Source organism: Aspergillus flavus, chromosome 7, assembly GCF_009017415.1.
Source record: "Aspergillus flavus chromosome 7, complete sequence".
Taxonomy (NCBI): domain Eukaryota; kingdom Fungi; phylum Ascomycota; class Eurotiomycetes; order Eurotiales; family Aspergillaceae; genus Aspergillus; species Aspergillus flavus.
In genome coordinates, this window is record NC_092404.1 from 1,874,889 (window position 1) to 1,895,239 (window position 20,351).

Below are 20,351 nucleotides of genomic sequence, written 5' to 3' on the forward strand. Positions count from 1 at the left end.
TCTTATCACGTGCCTCTCAAAGTTGCTGTATATCCCTTGAACTTCAGCAACAACATAAATAGTCAATGATCAAAAGTCCTTTAGATTATGTGTACTCCTTTGATGGTCTGTGCATTTAATTTTAAATGTCGGAGTCAAATCCCAGTCCGACTCCGATACTTCAACCAACATTACTAGTATGTGAAGGTTGATATATATTTTAGCCAACCACCTTTACCTACTAGTACGAGTGCATGCAACTAAGACCGTAGGCCAAGTGCTGGTTTCGCTCTCTCTCAATTCTGGACAAGTTAAGTGATCTCATTATTACCGCTCGTTCTCCAGTAAATGATCCCTTGTTCATACTCAACTACCGACCCCGCGTTATGCATCTATGATGCTTGATCAACGCTCTCCGGTGCCCCGTCGTTCACTATAATAGCAGTATGTAATACCAACACAGGACATAGAAACTCACGTTTCAACGCAATAATGATGTTAGAGAGCAATAACTCAGTACGTGCGACCCACTTCCCCTCTTCAACATGAACTTGCTGTCTGAGACTCTGAGATGGAGAGTTCCCGGAGGACCAACGCAATGGCCAGGACGATCGTCGGAAGAGTCACGTTTTTATTGGTTCCTTGGAACTTGTTGTTTGACGGGGCCTATCAATTGGCCATTTTTTCGGGTCACTAATGCTGAGCTTAACCACGGGTATGTTTTGGGCGTTTTACGTCAGTCCTGATCGGATCGATCGAGGGACCTGGAAAATTGCATTGTGATGTTGATTTCTTGAACCGGTTACCAGTGAAGCGATAGGACCTTGTCCATTGTGCTCGTCCATCGTTGAAAATGCCCCATCCGATGTCATCAATCTCTCATTGTCGATCACCAGAATTATACTCTTACTATGAATTGACTAGAGGAATTATCCACGTTTAGCATTGGTTACACCTCGGCTAGAGCTTTTGCATCCGGGTTGGTTTGCCACTTTTGTTTCAATTCCGCCACTTTGGGATCCTCCTTTCGAAGGATATTATCAATCGTATTTGATTCACATCCACCATTGAATCCTCGCTCTCACGGATCATGGATACGTGTCAGATTTGTTCCCAATTGGGGAATAGAACGGAGAGACCGATCTATTGGAACAATGCAGATGCTCTAGACCCAAGTCACGATGGATCAATCTGACCAAGAGTATACGTATGTACGACTATCTCGTTAAATACTAGTAAATACCAAGCACACTAAGAGTACTAATAATACTTTGCAGAGCCCTGGCCAAATTACGGTACTGTTGCGTTACTCGTTCAGGCAGTCGGCGTTCAACGTCCAACCAATGAGATGCTAGTCGGGTGATATTTTCTCACGGTGGAGACGGCTGGAGGACTTGGCAGGGTCACGGCTGCAAAGCACAGAAAAGAAAAAAAAAGATCGTCCACAAATCGTCTACAGGGCTGATTGGGTGTTCATCACCTCAAATATCCACCATGTCTTCATCAGATACTATGGAGTACTACTGACTACTAGTCCAAAAGTCACAATGGACGGTATCTCTCCCCTCAGAGAATCACCCAGGACGGGGAAATCATGCATGACCACGCCCTGGGAATGAAGTCAAGAATGGATTGACACAGATGAATTCCAGCCAGAATTCCCAGGCAACCCCCTGTTCATGACGATTGGAGTTAAACGTCCAGACGGGAACCACTCGATTCTAATCGATGGTGAAACACGCCCGCCCCATGACGGTGCCTGGAATAGCCTGAGGTGGCTTTTTTTAATTTTGGATTTTGAATTTTTTTCCTCTCTCGCCCTGAGTGGTACCCGTGGTACACATGTTTTGCCCTTTCAGGCTTTCAGGTCCTTTACTGCTGGTTTCTTCGCTCTTCTTTCTTCCTTTCCTCCTTCCCTTTCTCTTCCTCCCTCATTTTACATCCTGACTAGTTTGAACGTCCTTCGTTTGTCTTGTATCTGTCTCCCGATCCTTACCTCACTCTCTTTCCACGAATTACGCTCTTTTTTTTAGATACCAATTGATCTGTTGATCTTTTCCTGCTTCACCGTTGGGTGTTGGGTGTGACCCACCTCTCCCCCACAAGAACCAGTGGGAGTGGCATCTAGAATCTTTTCTTGATGCTTGCCATTCGATAACTTAAATCGACCGTTCCTTGGAGTCGCTCGCTCGCTCACAGTTATTAATCTTACCCCTCTTTGAGCTGCTGGACAGCTGTCGATCTTTTAAAATATAACTGGCCGTCAATCCCACGACTCGTGCCGTGTCTGCAGCTCTAATGTCGACTCGGCCTGGACTCGCTGAAAAGCGACTGTCGGCACATCGCTTCCAACAAATCCCTGATTACTCTGGCGACGGCATGGCCAACCCAAACGATGTCACCATTGAAATTCCTCTGAACCCGGTCCCTAGTCGGGGACAAACGGGCGCTCGCAAGACCAGTATCAACCCAACGAGCCCCGACCCCAATCTGTATGAACCGCCGGGAGAGAGCGGCGCTGAAGAAAAGGCCGCCCTGGTCACCGGTCCAGGGCGTCGCAAACGGGTTGATTCGGCGCGAGCGCGGTCGGTGGATGACCCAGAAGATGGAACCTTGACGCGCATGGGACGCATCTACCAAGCCATCTTCAACTTCTCCATCATCACGAGATACCTCATCTATGTGTCTCCCCTGGCGCTCTTGATTGCAATTCCCATCATTGTGGGTGCCACCGTCCGTCAAGATACGAGGATTGGCGGCGTACCCTTGCATTGGTTTTTCACCTGGATTGAGGTTGTCTGGCTCAGCTTGTGGGTGTGCAAACTCGTCGCTCATTTCCTCCCCTATGTCTTCCAATTCCTGGTTGGTATCGTCAGTTCAGGCACCCGCAAGTATGCCTTGATTCTCCACAGCCTGCAATTTCCCATCGCCACCGTGCTCTGGGCTGTGGTCTCCCTGGTCACCTTCTTACCGGTATGTCCCACAACTCGATGTAGCAGCAGGCAACTTGCTAATCCGGCCGCATGTAGATCATGACGTTGAACCCCGTTAAGAAGGCGGAGAATGACACGGGAACCAAATCTTGGGAGAAAGCCCTCAAGAACATTCTATTTGCTTTACTCGTCTGCAGTTTGATTTTTCTCGCCGAGAAAGCCATCGTTCAGCTGATCTCGATCAGTTATCACCGGAAGCAATTCGATAAGAAGATCAAAGAATCTAAGCGCAACGTCACCCTCCTGGGAGAACTGTACGATGCTTCTCGGAGTATGTTCCCCATGTACTGTAAGGAGTTTCGTGAGGAGGATGCCGCGATGACCGATATCATCGCAAGCAAAGTGAAGGGAATGCCACGTTCGGGATCGGCCCCCTTGCGACTGATTAGGGAAGTTGGGCAAAATGTTGGCCGCATCGGTGACAAAGTGACGGCTGCTTTCGGTGATGTCGCCCAAGAGCTCACGGGTAAAGAAGTCTTTAACCCTAACTCCGCTCGCTCCATCGTCACGCTCGCGTTGGAACGCAAGAGGTCGTCGGAAGCCCTTGCGCGCCGAATCTGGATGTCCTTCGTCATTGAGGGGCGAGAAGCCCTGTATTTTGAAGATATTGCCGAGGTATTGGGTGCTGGTAAGGAAGCGGAGGCAGAGGAATGCTTCCAAATTCTGGACCGGGACGGCAATGGTGATATCAGTTTGGATGAGATGATCCTGACTGTCGGGGAGATTGGTCGCGGAAGGAAGGCATTGAACCACAGCATGCATGATGTGGACCAGGCGATTCACGTTTTGGACAATCTTTTGATGACGATTGCGTTCGGTATCAGTGTCTTGGTCTTCGTCTCATTCGTGACCAGCGGCTTTGGCACGGTGATCGCTGCGGGTGCTACCTCTCTGCTATCCCTGAGTTTCGTCTTCGCCACCACCGCTCAAGAAGTCCTCGGTTCCTGTATCTTCTTGTTTGTGAAACATCCTTTTGACGTCGGCGATCGGGTGGAAATTGACAGCAAGCCATACACGGTAGAACGTATCTCGTTGCTCTTCTCGGTCTTTACCAGCGTGACGGACCGTCGAACCACTCAGGTTCCGAACGTCGTGCTGAACACGCTTTGGATTGACAATTTCACCCGTTCCAATGCCATGCATGAAACATTGACCATTCCCATCAAGTTTGGCACGAGCTTCTCCGATATCGAACTTCTTCGGCAAGAAATGGAGCTCTTTGTGCGTGACAAGGAGAACAGCCGTGACTTCCAGCCGGACGTCAGCATCGATGTCGCCGGAGTGGGTGATATGGATAAGCTGGAGCTCGCTGTCACGATCTGCCATAAATCCAACTGGGCCATTGAGTCGGTTCGCGCGGCCCGTCGCTCCAAGTTCATGTGCGCATTGGTGGCCGCCATCCGCAAGATCCCTATCCGTGCCCCTGGTGCGGCCGATGAGGAACCTGCTACCGAAGACAACAACGATGACAAGCCCGATGGCGGTGATAACAACGGCCCTGGCCTCAACACTGAGAAGATGGCTGTGTCTGGACTCACCGCTACGGACAGCCTCCATGATCCGACTATGCCATACGGCGACTCACGTTCGACCGGGTTTGACCTTGGTCGGGATTCCGGATCCCTGCAGCGTCGTGGAGGCGGCGCCTCGGCCAGCTCTCATAGCCAAGGTACCTTCGTCGATTCTAGCCGTTCTACCGGGGAAGGCGAGGGACACGACGCGGAGAGCTTTCGATCGCCGGCCGCCTCCCCAGGAAAGGATCAGTTGAGCGTCCCCTATGGCACCCTCAACCGCGAGCCATCGACCGGCCGCCGCAAGGCCAACAGCACCCAGAGCACTCAGAGCACTCAGAGCACCTATCCCACTGCCACGGGCGGGGTTCCCATCCTGGCTGCGCCCGTACCTCCCCGGCATGCCACCACGGCTCCAGCACCACCTCCCTCCGCACCTCTCCCACCGGCACCACCGGCAACGGAGTATCGGCCCTACTCCGCCCACTACTACGAGGATAGTCCATATGACTCCACCCAGCGGTATGAGCTCCCCTCAATGCCACAGCCTTCAGAGCAGGAGCCTTACGGGGAATATCCGTCGCCACACATGAATCAGTCGCCCACCGGCGAACAACGCACCTCCAACGAGCGGATGCCCGGAGCATTCGTCTCGCACACATCGCAATACGGAGCGAACCACCACAACAACAACACTCGCTGAATAACAGGTCAAAAGAATAAATAAGAAATGATTAAAAGGGTATGATTTATAAACTTGGGCGTTATGTTATGTAATACCAGCTGTGAACAGTATGTACGGAAATCAATGTGTGTACGATGTCTTTTCCATCCAGCGATATGGACTAGCAATCTACTTTTTTACTATAATTACCAGTATCACCTAGAAACACCAAACCTGACCAAATCGGAGATATTCCATAATACAAACTATCACAATAAAACATATAGTACAAAGATGTGACGGGTATCACAACAAACAGCCCAGAGCCCCAAACATTCAATCAACAGAATTCACCCAGCAAAAACACGATGAAAGCATCACTTCAACTCTTTCCACGGATAAGAAACCTCATCATCCTTCCTCACCCAAATCTTCGACTTCCGCTTATTCACCACATGCTCTACAAACACCTCCCGCGTATACTGCGCCTTATACTTGCGAATCCACCGCGGATCCCACAACTCGCTCGCAATACCTAGATCCTTACAACACCGCACCAGCGCATTAGACCGACATCCCTCCGTCGCAGTTGGAATTCCATCCGGCGAGAAATAATCCTGTTCACCGCGCGCAACCGAAACAAGTCTATCATTTACACAATCATCAGCCAGACCCAGACCCAAAGAAAACGAGAAAAAGAAAAACATACCGCCCATTACAAACCAAAGCATACTCCCTCGTAACCGTCTTCGGGGTAACAATACTCTCACTCCTCGGCACAAGTCCCCACCCCCCAGGCCCAAACGCCCGATTCAATATCCGGCGATACTTAATCTCAGGCAAGTAGAGTATACCATCCGGCTTAATCTCCACTTCCTCCGGATCCGTCTCGGCGAGAAGAATGTCGGCCGCTTCTTTGGGGAACGGGGCTGCGGAGAGGCCGTGGAAGGAGCGCGTCCAGTCGATTTTTTCTTCCGGGGTGGTCTCGAGCTCGAGGGGTTTGTCGGCGAGGCCGGTTTTGGAGATGTTGGGGGTGGTGGGGTGGGAGGGGGTTGGGGAGAGGATTTTGGCGATTTGGGGGGTTGGTTGGGTTTGGGGGTTTGTTGGTTGGATTGGTGGTGTTGGTTTGTTGTTGGAGTTGGCTGAGGGAGTTGGTGGTTTGGGTGGTTGTTGTTGCTGTTGGCGGTTGGAGGCTGTCGTGATGGTTCTGATGTTGGGGCGGATGGGTGCTTTTGTTCGTGAGAGGAGTGTTTCTGCTGCCCGGAGGCTGCGGGAGAGTGACATTCTTGTGTCTCTTGAGTGTTGAGTGTTGGGATTGGAGCTGTCGTTGTTTTGGGATGCGGAGGTGAGGCGGTTTCTGATGTTACATTGATTGATAGCATAGCTTGATATGATCACGTGACGGGGCTTTCAATGTTCTGAACAAAGGCGGGAGGGGAGATGGATTGCATTGGATTATTGTACAGAGTATAGTAGTACATAGGCTCTAAGATAAGAGATTAGGTGTAGCAGTTCAAGCGTCCTTCGTTTGGGTGCGCTCGTCGTTGCCCTTGCGCTTCCAGCATTCGCGGAATGCCTCCATCTGGATGATTGGCACATATTAGCAGTTGTCAATTGAGCTGAACGTCGAGTACCAGGTCCGGATCAAGGTATTTGTGTATGTGACAGTCCATAAGGACTGACTCGTATGTAGTGGTTTCTACGGCAGTGTGATGTGTTGGGTGTCGGCGTCGGGATACAAGGGATCGGAAATCAACGCACCTCTTTCTTGCACGCCCGCCAGTCCTTCTTCGCAAAGTAACAGTCGTTCATTTTATCCTGCTCCACTACGCAGGGTCAGTCCAGCGATCTTCCGTGGTTAACCGTGCAGATTTGCAGCCCACCTGAGCAGCCCGTGCTGAAGATCCGCTTATCCCTAAGAAACGGATTCCCCGCGTCAGTTCACCACCGAACAGTCATTCGTTTCTCCGCAATCACTTCATTCTCACTTACCACTCATCCGGTTCGTCATCGTCCACGTCCACGACCACTCGCGGGTTTTGCTCCTTGGGCGACATTGTGACTGAGATAATTGCAGGTGGATAAAGCCCTGGTAGTTGTTTGTGAGGACGAGGAATTGTCGGAGGGAATTCTTGGACTCCGAAATGACAACCGCAGGCCCCAACACTACGGGAAAGAGGGTCAACGTCTTGGTCTACACTGGTATATCTTAATCTACATGGATCAATTTCGCATTACACTAATCAATTTATGTCTATACAGGCATTGGAACCACTGTTGACTCCGTCCGCCACTGCCTCTACACTCTCCGCCGCCTGCTCGCCCCCCACTATGCAGTGATCCCCGTGACGGCCGACATGCTCATCAAAGAGCCCTGGACCCTCACCTGCGCCCTACTTGTGATCCCCGGCGGAGCCGATCTAGGATATTGTCGAGCCCTGAACGGCCCTGGTAACCGCCGAATCGAACAGTTCGTCCGCCGAGGTGGCGCCTACTTGGGTTTCTGTGCGGGGGGCTACTACGGCTGCAAACGGTGCGAGTTCGAGGTCGGCGATAAAACCTACGAGGTGATCGGGGATCGCGAGCTGGCTTTCTTCCCGGGTATCTGCCGAGGATGCGCGTTCCCTGGATTCGTTTATCATAGTGAGGCTGGTGCGCGGGCGGCGGAGCTGAAGGTCTCCAAGGATGCCTTGAATGTGGGCATTGTGCCGGAGAGCTTCCGGTCTTATTACAATGGAGGTGGAGTCTTTGTAGATGCTCCCTCCTATGCGGATAAGGGCGTGGAGGTGCTGGCTAGCTATGCAGAGGAGCTCAATGTCGACTCGGGATCGGGTGCGGCGGCTGTTGTCTACTGTAAAGTAGGCGAGGGAGCGGCGGTTCTGACGGGGCCACATCCGGAGTATGTTTTCTGGCAAGGTGATTTGAACAGAGGCTAATGTGTCAGATTCGCTGCCGTGAACCTCGATAAAAGCGCCGGTGGCCCGGAATACGGCAAAATGGTAGACGCCTTAGCTGCGGATGACAGGGCCCGGACGGACTTTTTGAAGGCCTGTTTGACTAAGTTGGGACTGCAAGTCACGCAGAACACGACGACCGTGCCGTCGCTTTCTTCGCTGCATATCTCTTCTCTAGACCCGGCGGATACTTCTTCAATCCTCTCATCATTACAGGAACTCATCACTACCGATGGAGAGCATCAGTATCTCAAGGACGAGAATGACACATTCCGCATCGAGAAGCCTGAGGCTTGGAATATGGAATCGCTTCAAGAGGCCCTTCCGGACGATTCGAAAGAGGACTCGGGTAAGGCTGAAGAGGGCATCGTCGATTACAATGCCATTGTAAAACACCTAGTGATTCACGAAGACGTACCTTTGTCAAAGATGACCCCCTATTTCAACCACCACGCGTTCTACTCTAACCTCCGACAATACCAATCGCAAATGAGGGAGGGTGCGAGGGAGTTCGGCTCCAGCATTGTCTACGGAGAGGTTATCACGAGCACTAACACCATCCTAGAAAAGTAAGTCCTATATCCCAAGGTCTGCTGGCCGTTTCTAACCCGATCAGAAATCCGAAGCTTCTTCGCAACTTGCCGAATGGTTTCACAGCCACAGCTACTACGCAGGTCGCAGGACGAGGCCGAGGCTCCAACGTCTGGGTGTCGCCCGCGGGCGCCCTCATGTTCTCCACCGTGGTCCGCCACCCGATGGAGAAGATGCAGTCTGCGCCAGTTGTCTTCATCCAGTACCTAGCAGCCATGGCGGTGGTACAAGGTATCAAGAGCTACGACAAGGGCTTCGAAGAGATGCCTGTCAAAATGAAATGGCCGAATGACATCTGTGAGTTGTAGAAGCTTCTGAATACCCCCTACTATACTGACTGGACAGATGCCCTGGACCCGGAGAACGCTGATAAGAAACGCTATACCAAAATCTGCGGTATCCTGGTAAACTCGCACTACTCAGCGGGCGAATATACGTCAGTTGTCGGCGTCGGCGTCAACGCCACCAACGCGTCACCGACTACCTCTTTGAATGCGCTGGCTGCACACTTCCTCGGTAACAAGACGGCGCCTATTACCCTCGAAAAGCTCCTGGCGCGTATCTTAACCACGTTCGAGGAGCTGCACACTCGCTTCCTCCGGACGGGTTTCGATAAGACATTCGAGGATATGTATTACAACGACTGGCTGCATATGCATCAAGTCGTCACTTTGGAAGAAGAAGGTGGCGCCAGGGCCCGAATCAAGGGTATCACCCGAGACTATGGGTTACTGCTGGCCGAGGAATTGGGATGGGACGATCGGCCGACGGGGCGGATATGGCAATTGCAGAGCGACAGCAATAGCTTCGACTTCCTCCGCGGACTGGTGAGACGTAAAGTGTAGCCTAGACTGGAGATAGATTAACCATACACGTCACGGCGACAAGAATAGAATATAAAGAGATGCTGCTATATTTGGTGGAAGGCTGAGCAGTCAAGCAAGTGCCAAGGAGGCTTGGCCAACCGCCCTAAGACAAGGCTGAGCGGGACAGAAGTGGATCCCTCCGGTTGTTACGCCGGCACCTCCTCAGCGTCAACAAAGCCATCAACAACTTCCACCGGAGCTGGTAATTCGCTCAGAAACCCTGTCAAACTAAGTCTCCTAGCGTGCTCTCCCCATGGGAGGCACTTGAGGGGTCCAAAAAGCGACTGAGACGACATGAAACGGCCCGTAATCACGGCGTCAGCCGGCGTCCATTCCTTCGAAATCTCTCCTAACACAAATTTGGGATTCGCCGATCATGTGCCGTGATCATCAGGCACCAGGATTATTTATTTGTCGCTCAGTCCCTCTCGTTGGTTAAATTTTTGGACTTATTTTTTTCTCATCCTCTTTCCAACATTCATCTTGCTCACACTCTCACTCGCACACACTCCTACCAACATCACATCCACCCATCAAAATGTTCGGATTCTCTTGGTTCAAGTCTTCCAAGGAGGAGGAAACCTCCCAGCAGCCTACCTGGAACCCCAACACCCTCACCATGGAGCAGCCTACTAGCCCTGCGGCTCCCAACCAGCAGCAGGTCGTTACTGAGCAACCTGTACGTGACATCCCCACACACCATCCCCATAATTCTCCACGTTTCTATCCTGCCTTGATTCCTTCTTGTCATCTGTCGTACAGTGTCGCTAACAATCCAACAGGCCAGCCAGGAACAGATGAACATGAGCCTCCGTGGTGGTGGTGGCGGTGGCGTCTGCTGTGGAATGTAAGTTTACCGTACCTACCCACCCGATGAGACCTTCACACATCTTAAAAGGAGTGTAATGGACAAAGATTGCCATGAATAGAGCTGACAAGTCGTCTGCAGTTGCGCCGGTCTGGCTTGCTTCGAGTGCTGTGAGATCTGCTGCTAAAGTGTCGCACGGACCCCATCTTGGACATCACCTGCGGGCCGTCATGATGTCTACGTGACCGACTCTCGTGTCAATGTTAAAGATACCCAGAGTTCTAGACTCGCTATGTTGAATGTTAATGCTCGCTATGGATTAGATGCGATGTGAGATGGCCTACGGCCGCATAATGCACTAAGGTTGAACTGGTGTTCGCAACGTGTACATATCAATGGACGTGATAGGCCATGTCTCGGTAAATAATTATCCGCCCACGTTCGCGTATCAGGATTCGGTACTTAGACTCAAGTGCTATTTTTCGTAAAAGTATCGGTATCATCGTTCGTATTTAGCCGCCGCTATGTATACTGGCGCTGTGCCACATGACGTGGATGATAACAAAAGTAGTACACCGTGCTAATAGCCTGGAGGCAGTATGGTGTTACCGTCCCTATCGCCGCCATTAACACTTCATTTTGATTTCTTTCTGTTCCATCACATTTTAGCATGCAGTCGAGTAATCAGTTTAATCAATAAAATCAAGTGTTTTATCATCAATTTGGAACTCGATGGTCGAATGAATGATATGGGCACAGGAATCACGGATACTAATACGGATACTGTTAGACAACAGAACTGGCCGCCCTAGATACCGCCCGGCCTTCTGTCCGTCGTCTATTAGGGCAAGCCATTGCGGCCAACGTGCATTAATTCGTTTTCCTAGTCATGTAACCATATAATTAGACTAAGCAGACTACACTATACATACCAAATAAACTAGACAGACTAAAGTTCCAAGTAGACTAAGTAGGCTAAGCAGACCAAACAGACAGACCAGACAGACCAGACAGACCAGACAGACCAGACAGACCAGACAGTTCAGGCAGTTCAACCGGACTTAAGTAGACTAAGCAGACTAAGTAAGCAATTTAAATAGATTTAGTATAGTAAACCTTTCTACCGGCAGAAGTCAGGTTAAAAATGTAGGAAAATGAATTAATGCACGTGGCTTGCCGTAGTCTATTGAGTCCTAGCAGGCAGATAAGTCCAAAACAGCAGTCTCTTCATCTAATTCTTTCATGAGGTTAGCTCTTCATCGTTTCATGACAAAAGCAATGGAAGGGATCACGGTAATTCAAGCCACCAGTACTGACAGGCAACTGCCGAATTCGCTAGTGTCTTCATCATCATTGTCATAGTCAGGAATATCTTCTTCGACCTCCTCTGTGGCCCCCACTCATTCCTGCAACTTGCCGTAGAAACCACTGCGTTTCCAGTAACGCCCAGCTCGGGAGTGGGATAGTTTCAGGGTCGCTTGTAGTGACGGTGAAAACATCACCGGACGCAATAGCTTCCAATTCTGGCTCTTCGCTATCCTTGTATTTGCTAATAATTCGTACTAAATCACGTCCTCTGGAGTCATATCGCCCACGAGGGGACTCGGGTATCGTCGTCAGAAGGTCAACTTCATCAGATGCATTTGATAATCCTTATTGATAAAGGAACTGAACCTTCAAGGTCCTGGAATCGGCGTTTTCCATTGGTCGGAGCGCAAATTGGCCTTCACACCACCGCATACGTGCCTGCCAGCAGAGACTCAGCAGATTAAAGCACCCATGCCGAGGCTTTCGTAGATCCTTTTCATTACCAAAAATTTCCGTTTTCCATCTCTGTACGCGATCCTTGTTCCAAAACACGTTCATGATATCTCAGAACCTCTCAACGGCTCTAGGTTCACGTGCGGAAGCTGCGAGAAGGCAACTCGGATATATGTCGACGTTTGGGCCTGGGAACCTCGTTAGGATACACTCGCCATTGTCTCGCTCCTTGCACTGTTTAGCCATTAGCAAAGTCAAGCTGATTTGATTATAAAAAGATTACGAACTTTGACAGCTGCACTATCTGATCGCTCTGTCAGACTTATATCATAGCATGAAGTCTGGATCACACCCACACCTAGCCTTCCGAGCCCTGATGAGACGATTTAGATTGCATTTTCTGGAGTATAAGATGCGGACGGGAGCACTTACATCGGTCAATTATAGAATCGCAATCCTTAATAGTTGGCTCTAGTATAAGTTGTGCAGTCTCACTATCAACCGACTCTGCTTGGCTAATCATCTGTTCCAGCTTTGCAATATCGGCAACCTGGCAGAAGGCCCAGAAAGTAGGTGGGAATTTATCCCTGCCGAACTTCTCTTGACAGATGGCTTTCAATCATTGTAGTACCTCTGTTCGGATTTCAGAAGTATTTATTGTCAAGATCAGGCGGTGATAAAGGGAGCACAGACGGGGGTTGTGGGGACGCCATCGCTTGCTAAACGAACTTGGCTCTAACGGCCAAAAGAGATATGAAGCGAAGTTTAGAACTAAACTCTTTGGTAGGATATAGCAGATTAGATGGTTTATTTTTTTCGGTGACGACTTCCGATAAAAGAGACAACAGACTCACAGGTAAGAAGTTGGGGGGAATAAGATAGTCAGTTGTGGCTGGCCGTGAAAGAACGGGTTAGTTTGACTGTTCATTCACATAACCTGCAACATTGGACTTGTAGCCTACGGTTACTGCAGCAGCCACCATACAGTCGTGATTCACGGCTCTTTATATCATTACTTGGACAGATTGTTGTCATGTGGCCAAAAGCGGCGGGCGATGCCTAGGACTGGCTGCCTGAATGTTGGCCTGGATGGTCAACACTAAACCACTAGTTTCAATAACGCTACATTATTGAAAGCACTATGTATATAATTCAAGCGGGATAGAATCATGAAGCGCTACTATACTAACTTGGAAGAGCACAAGGGATCATTTGGCAAAAATAGAATATGTTGAAAACACAACAATCGCACCTATCATAGGATCATCTGGATTACATGGCTTCAGAACTGTGGCCAGTTCTTCCATTTTGTTCATTGTCAAATCCTTGCGTACCTGATCTCCAGTATGAATTTGAAGAGCCGTAAAGATTGTCAGGCATAGTGAGAAACCAAATATTGCCGGGGCTGTAGTATGCAGTGCCGTACAACTCTTGTAGGGCATAGGATCAATGTACGGCGATTGTGTTATTCTCTAGTAGGAGGAAGGCATGAAGAAGAGATAGATGAAAATGGTAAGATAGAGAAGGAGGTAGGGACCAAAAAAGAAAGGAGTTGAGAAATTGAGATACATCAATAAACGTGAAACTGTTGGTGGACCTGAAGTAAAAAAAAGAAACATAACAATCCGATCGGCTGACAATTATCCATTGCCAAGAGAAGTCATATGGAATGGATCCCTCAGGATCATTTAGGTAGCAGCCTTACTGCCTTAGGATATGTCATAGTACATGACATCCAAGTTTGATCAAGGTCAATGTCACTGGGACATTCCATCACATGATCCCCTAAAGGTCATATTCGGCCTCCCCGGACCCGGACTCCGATCACCCCCTCCCAAACACCGGCCAGTGATAGTGCAAATATCAATACTCTCGGACCACTCCGACCAAGATCTATCCCGTTAATCATGACCAAGTTAAGAGGGATCGGCGCTTCGTCGTTGCCGAAGTGGGTTACAGCTCCAAGTGTCACCTAATGGAGTGTGCGCGATGATGACTTGGTGGGACAGTGGTCCGGCTGGCCTAAGCCAATGGCTGCGGCATTAATATGAAGTCATCTATATGGGGTATAACGAGATGGGGATTAATTCATTTCAGCCATGTCACTCGTCTCCTTTGCAGCACTAGACCAGGATCCTTCTCCACTTCTGTGCCTGTACCCTCGGTGATGATTTTATCGCCCGAGGTAGAACCGATCAATCTGGAGGGCTAAATATCGCTGTACATCCACTCTTTGTCCGCTTCGTTGCACCGCATCAAGTCCCACAGGGGAAAGAAAAAAGGCTGTCATGATTCCCCTTCTCATTCTTGCCGCCCTCGCGGTGGTCTTTCGTCTCGTGTGGTCAATCTTTACAAGTCTTCGTCATGCTCAGAATGCTCGCAAGTGGCACTGCGGTGCTATCCCCACCTATCCGGGTGATATACTCGGCATCAACACGCTGAAAGAAGTTCTGCGCGCCGACAAGGAGAAACTCATCCCGGTTTTATCAGCACAGCGCGTCGAGACCATGACCGCCCGTGAAGGGCGATATGTGTCGACCTTCCGCCTCCGCCAGATGGGAAGGGAGAGCATCTTTACTTCTGACCCGAAGAACATGCAGGCCATTCTGGCTACACAATTCAAGGAATTTGAGCTCGGGAGTCTCAGAAGAAATAGCCTGCACCCGCTGTTGGGGTCCGGCATCGTGAGTTCCTTTTCACCTCTGCCCCACACAGCATAGATCCATATCAAACATATCACGGCGACCACTAATACCGCTAATTTAAATTCAGTTCTCAACAGACGGCGAAGCCTGGTCGCGATCGCGGTCACTTCTCCGCCCACAGTTTACCCGCGATCAAGTCAGCGACCTCGATCTCGAAGAACGCCACGTCCAAAAAGCCATGGCCGGCATGCTCGCTGACCCTGCCACCAAATGGACCCCCGAAATTGACATCCAAAGCATTTTCTTCCGACTAACTATCGACTCCGCCACGGAATTCCTCTTCGGCGATAGCGTCGAAAGCCAGACCGCCGCACTAAGCGGTAGTAGAATCATCGAAGACAAATTCCCCTCCTACTTCGACCGCGGCCAATGGTACGCCGCGCAGCGCGCGCGCTTCGAAAAGCTCTACTGGATAGTAAACAACAAAGAAAGCCGCGAAACTGACCGCTTCGTGCACGCCTACGTCGACCGGTTCGTTGACGCCGCATTAGCCGCTGTAAAAGAAGGCAAAATTGACCCCGAAAAGAGAAACTCGGACCACTACGTCTTCCTCCACGGTCTGACTACCGCAACGCAAGACCCCGTCGAACTCCGCTCTCAACTTCTCAACATCCTCCTCGCGGGTAGAGATACTACCGCTTCGCTGCTGAGCTGGTGCGTTCTCCTCCTCGCGCGCCATCCAGATATCTTCCAGAAACTCCGCAACACTATCCTGGCCGACTTTGGTGACTATAGAAATCCAAGGAACATCACCTTCTCTTCGCTCAAATCCTGTCGTTATCTCCACTACTTCATGAACGAGGTCCTCCGTCTTTACCCCATCGTTCCGGGGAACCGCCGCGTCGCGTTGAAGGATACCACCCTCCCCCGCGGCGGAGGCCCGGACGGCTCCGAACCCGTGTACGTCCGCAAGGGCCAGCCCGTCGTGTATAGCGTGTTTGTCACACACCGACGGAAGGATATCTGGGGCGCGGACGCGGAGGTGTTCAACCCGGACCGCTGGGAGGATCTCAAAGTTGGATGGGAGTATTTGCCGTTTAACGGAGGTCCAAGAATCTGTATCGGGCAGCAGTTCGCGCTTACTGAGGCTGGATATGTGCTTGTTCGGCTTTTGCAGAGGTTTGACCAGATTGTGGACGCGAGGCCGGAGAGGGAGATTCGGTTTAATGCTACACTTACTAGTGCGCCGTGGGAGAATGTGATTGTTAGGTTGAGGGAGGGGGCTTAGGGTATGCCTTTTCTGGTGTTTGTCGATTGGTATATTCACGACCTAGTCTAATGATTTTGCTTTTCATCTTGAAAATAATACGATAGGTTAACCCGGGCCTGAAGCTAGTAATATGTACAAACTTCGACCGTACCCAATGCGTCTTCCCTTAGTAGTACTCACCATGGAGCCTACTCTATGGAAGTATCACAGTACAATGCTAAAGATAGATCATGCAGAAAACAGTCGTTGCCACAAAGGTCTGCACTCTGGAGAAGCAAAACCGGTTTCCTTCTACATTCATCCACTAAATCCTTGCCGATAGAACTATATACAGTGATAACATATAAGAATTACAGGATATAGATAAGAGGGTGTCTAGTGATCTACAAACAAAGTGATCAAAGAAATGGGGGACAGACTGTACATTCCTTAGTCCCGGGGACGGGCGGGTTAGGGCAGGGTTTCTGGGGTCAGTAGAGTGTAATTGCATTCGGCTTCAATCCGCACCCAGGTTGTTATGTGCACTGCAACTATAAACACCAACCCCAATAGCATAGCATGCTAAGCCCTCAGACCATAAGAAACAAGCTAAATCCAAAGTAGATGACACCTAGCGACTCTTAACAGACCGAAGGGCCCGGTTAACCAAATTCGAGGTCGCAAACACATAAACCATAAACGAGATAAACAATCCCTGCGTAACACCTCCAGAAACAGTGATCATCCCAAGACTTTCCTCAGAACAGCCCATACGATCACGAGCCATATACATGACAAACACACTCCACAACGGTGCGCTAATCAGCCCGTTCTGGTAAGTTACCCAAGCGGTATAGGATCTCATGTCTCCGCGACGTTTTGCGGCTCGCGCGAAGGCAGTGAATAAGGTCATATAAAAGGTCAGCTGTGGTACTAGTGCTAACCAGAAGGCTTTGGGGTGAGATCCTCCGGTGATGCTTGGGCCTTTGGTGAGCAGAAAGAGAAGGCCGAGGAACCCGCTCGCTGCTGCTGTTAGGCGGGCATTTGGGCTGGTCAGGAGCGGGCTTGAGGGGCGGACATGTCGTTGACGGAGGTAGAATATGGATGCTGCGACTAGGAATGGGCCGCTGAATATTGGAGAGTATAGGTTGACGATGTATTTGTTTTCTCCCCAAAGTCGACCTAGTGTTATCCACTGTACTCGCGGGATGGGTGCTGATAACATGAATGCGTAGTTCAGGACCATGAATTCTCGGTGGGTGCCAATGTCGCCATTCCAAATGGCATAGATGGCACAGGCCATTGTTATTGGGACACTGATTGATAGCGACGAGAGTATGTATGCGAAGGGGTCACCGGAGAAAACTTCCTTGGTTGGCATGGCATCGGCTATGTAAGACATCGAAGACCAACTGATGATGACGACGCATAGGGCATATAACCTCCCGAGCCATCGATGGATCACAGGATACTTGAACTGTAGGGTTGTGTTGAATTGAACCAGACCAACAGTGATGGCTATAGAGCCAGCAATCGTGTGAGGGAACATCGCAGTGAGGTTGCGCAGATATACTATCATTTGACTCCCATTGACATCGGACATAGTGCCCGAGCCTGCCCCATACGCAAATTCTGGGGATATGAGGACGGCCAGGGCTTTGTCGCTCAGGTTGGATGTATGTGTCTTATCAAAGAAGTAGGTGAATGACAAAGGTGCAAAGAAAATCACTATCACGGTCACCATCACTTGAACAGCTCTTTTGTACACAAGACCAACGTCTTTGTTTAACCCCTTGGGAACTGGACTATCCCGTCCCATGGCGTCGGTGTTTGGCTTTGGGACTTGGACTGGAGACATTCTTAGGTAACAATATCGAGACAAAGATAGTTAATGAGAGATACGACCTGGAACTGTCTTGCTTTATACCCCTCGATGAGGGGGGAGAAAGACTCTCCAGCAGGATTACTCAAGCCCATACACCTCGGTTTCCCATCTTTGAGTCCTCGGTTCCATATTCCCAAGCCCAAGAAGATAAAATGTCTTCTAATCAATCATGGTATGTAAGCCAATATAGACTTTCGTTACTGCGTGAGACAAACACTACTCGGATGTTGCATCAGACAGTTGCCAACGTCACTTCTCACGTAGCAACTGCTATTGTGGCAAACAGAATACTTCGGACTATGTATCCCCACATTTTATAGCTAAGTAGATCCCATGGGGTAATAAGTATGCAAAATACTCTAGGATACGGTGTTAGATCGTCTCCACTTCCTACCTAGCCAGGTATCGTCACTATTCCTAATGCGTAACTTCTTGGGAGCCTCAGGATTCACCCACCAGCACTTGGTCTATGGACAGAATACCATTTTATATTATGAGGCGTTCTTAGAGCTGGAATTGTTGATCGGCGGCTTGGTCCACTACTGGTAGGAGTCTTTGTTGAATCTCAAGCCCTTCAAGCACTCTTCATATACTAAGTAGAACTATACCAGCACCTCTAGAGTCATTTTACATAGTCTCTGATTTTAATGCAGCTGTAACAAGCTTCAAACAAATCTATCAATAAAATCAGGCTTATCGATATGATTAACGCCAACCTTCGCTTTAGCGCAACGTAGGATATACTATTCAGGTAGAAGGTCTGTCGACTAGGTAAGGATACGCGGGGGCGTCCAGGTTCAGCCGGTGGTGGGTTACGTTATTGATTGACTACTGGATTGATCTTCTACCCAATATTAGCTTGGAACTTTTGGACATGAGCAAAATGGGCTAAGGTAGGCAAGCTGAGCTGGTTTCGCAGGTCACCCTGACTATATGGTTCTAAATGTTACTTTTATACCCTGAACTTCTTACAAAAAATAGCCTTTGAATAGTTATTAGAGAGTTGAAGTGAAATACACAGATAATCCTACTCTATTATAGACCTCTTACACCAATTTAATCCTTTATTTGTCTTTGTCATTTGACCAAGCGTCTACTCTCTGAAAAGTATTGTCGAGTGCATAGATTGAGATGATGGATCTGATCAACGCTCTACTCTGAGTGGAAGCCTGGCAGATATAATACCATTGCAGACCTATTGTGTACCTTTCCACTGTCAAGCTAGTCGCTATTTCGACCCTGACTTCGCCTGTCTACATTATTGGACTGCCTGTGCTAAGATGGTAAATGAATAAAACAACCAAATCGCTCTGCTTAAGCCAGGCCATACAGACCCTCATTTCCCCCTGCAAATCAGCTCCAGTAAGATATCAATAGACTAATATTCTTTTTGATATATACTTTCTGTGATAGAAGGTCCGAAGCTGTGTTGCAACGCCGGACGATAGAGAGCCCACCGAGTCTCTGTGGAAGGTGCTCCGCACTTATGATCCAAATTCCTAGTCCCGGAGAATCACAAAAGAACTACAACTTCTCATCTCAAGCTCAGTGAATCGAAGGATAGTGCTGAGAAGGGATGTCAGTTCTGTGCCAGAATCATTGGGACCACGCTCGGTAGTGTCTTGATATCAAACCCATCACATATGGCTTGTGTAATACCTTTCATGTACCATGATAATAGAACACTGAAGGACCGTGTGTACCATGGAGAAGATGGAATAGTCCTGCCTAGCTGTCTACATATGGCATATGTTAGGATGGGATATGTGTCCGAAGATATTGTGCCAAACGGTCTTCTCGTTACGCCATGTGTAAATCAGTCACTTGTCTAGCGAAGGGTTAGGCTTTTCTGCTTACATGACACTACATTACAGCGGCCTCTAGATCCTGAGTGGCTCAAGGATGGTTGTTTGACCGACGTGGTTTTGGTTTAACTTAGCCGTTCGAAGTGTAATCAGGTTACTAGAAGTGTGATTCACACTAACAAAACATGATATGCACTTCCTAAACTCCTACATCAACCTTTTAACATAATACCAGTTGGACCATGTAATATAACCCATACCAACATGTCAGACCACAATCCAGCAACTACAATCTCATTATACCAACCGACTAGAGACTCCAAAACATGCACTGCAGCTGCAGTGCATGTCTCCTATGGCGGTATTGACTTTACAAACAGGAGCTGCTGTTGATCTTTAAAGACATTGGAGGGTTCAAGACTCCCAGAGTGATGTTTTGTGTGGTGTAAAGCTCTAAGGAGAAAATACGGGACTAAATCTCAATTAGTGGAAAAGATGGCTGAGTAAGAGCGTTGGATACTCTCAGTGGATTGGCTTTCATCTTCATTTGGTGGCGAGGTCTGGCCTGTGAGTTATCTGCTTTTGGCTTTATTGCTCGAAAATGTTCGTTCCGTTGAGGGTACGATCTACATAAGGTCGA

General features: G+C 49.3%; 7 protein-coding genes across 7 annotated transcripts; 4 read left to right on the forward strand and 3 right to left on the reverse strand.

The window, feature by feature from the left end:
- Positions 1-2,277: 2,277 nt before the first annotated feature.
- Positions 2,278-5,186, forward strand: F9C07_5851 (putative mechanosensitive ion channel; the record flags this gene model as incomplete). Its single annotated transcript, XM_041294742.1, has 2 exons — positions 2,278-2,952; positions 3,009-5,186. The coding sequence occupies 2 exons, from the start codon at positions 2,278-2,280 to the stop codon at positions 5,184-5,186; spliced, it is 2,853 nt and encodes a 950-aa protein (XP_041150394.1).
- A 169-nt stretch (positions 5,187-5,355) lies between these two features.
- Positions 5,356-6,589, reverse strand: F9C07_1868841 (mitochondrial genome maintenance MGM101-domain-containing protein). Its single transcript, XM_041294761.2, has 2 exons — positions 5,857-6,589; positions 5,356-5,792 (listed from the first exon to the last, which is right to left on the reverse strand). Exons 1-2 carry the CDS (start codon positions 6,429-6,431, stop codon positions 5,525-5,527), a joined length of 843 nt encoding a protein of 280 aa, XP_041150395.1. The 5' UTR covers positions 6,432-6,589; the 3' UTR covers positions 5,356-5,524.
- Positions 6,590-6,660: 71 nt separating this feature from the next.
- Positions 6,661-7,204, reverse strand: F9C07_2229703 (uncharacterized protein; the record flags this gene model as incomplete). The annotated part of the gene is made up of 4 exons (XM_041294762.1): positions 6,661-6,729; positions 6,909-6,973; positions 7,031-7,062; positions 7,140-7,204. 4 exons carry the CDS (start codon positions 7,202-7,204, stop codon positions 6,661-6,663), a joined length of 231 nt encoding a protein of 76 aa, XP_041150396.1.
- An 87-nt stretch (positions 7,205-7,291) lies between these two features.
- Positions 7,292-9,537, forward strand: F9C07_5852 (putative biotin apo-protein ligase; the record flags this gene model as incomplete). Its single annotated transcript, XM_041294743.1, has 5 exons — positions 7,292-7,349; positions 7,410-8,046; positions 8,092-8,670; positions 8,718-8,989; positions 9,038-9,537. The coding sequence occupies 5 exons, from the start codon at positions 7,292-7,294 to the stop codon at positions 9,535-9,537; spliced, it is 2,046 nt and encodes a 681-aa protein (XP_041150397.1).
- A 559-nt stretch (positions 9,538-10,096) lies between these two features.
- F9C07_5853 (uncharacterized protein) lies at positions 10,097-10,553 on the forward strand (the record flags this gene model as incomplete). The annotated part of the gene is made up of 3 exons (XM_071511407.1): positions 10,097-10,237; positions 10,341-10,405; positions 10,508-10,553. The coding sequence occupies 3 exons, from the start codon at positions 10,097-10,099 to the stop codon at positions 10,551-10,553; spliced, it is 252 nt and encodes an 83-aa protein (XP_071367026.1).
- A 3,862-nt stretch (positions 10,554-14,415) lies between these two features.
- On the forward strand, positions 14,416-16,060 carry F9C07_5854 (putative cytochrome P450 family protein; the record flags this gene model as incomplete). The annotated part of the gene is made up of 2 exons (XM_041294768.1): positions 14,416-14,811; positions 14,900-16,060. 2 exons carry the CDS (start codon positions 14,416-14,418, stop codon positions 16,058-16,060), a joined length of 1,557 nt encoding a protein of 518 aa, XP_041150399.1.
- A 394-nt stretch (positions 16,061-16,454) lies between these two features.
- Positions 16,455-18,520, reverse strand: F9C07_2281006 (uncharacterized protein). The gene has a single exon (XM_041287227.2). The coding sequence runs from the start codon at positions 17,877-17,879 to the stop codon at positions 16,653-16,655; it is 1,227 nt and encodes a 408-aa protein (XP_041150400.2). The 5' UTR covers positions 17,880-18,520; the 3' UTR covers positions 16,455-16,652.
- Between the last annotated feature and the right edge of the window lie 1,831 nt (positions 18,521-20,351).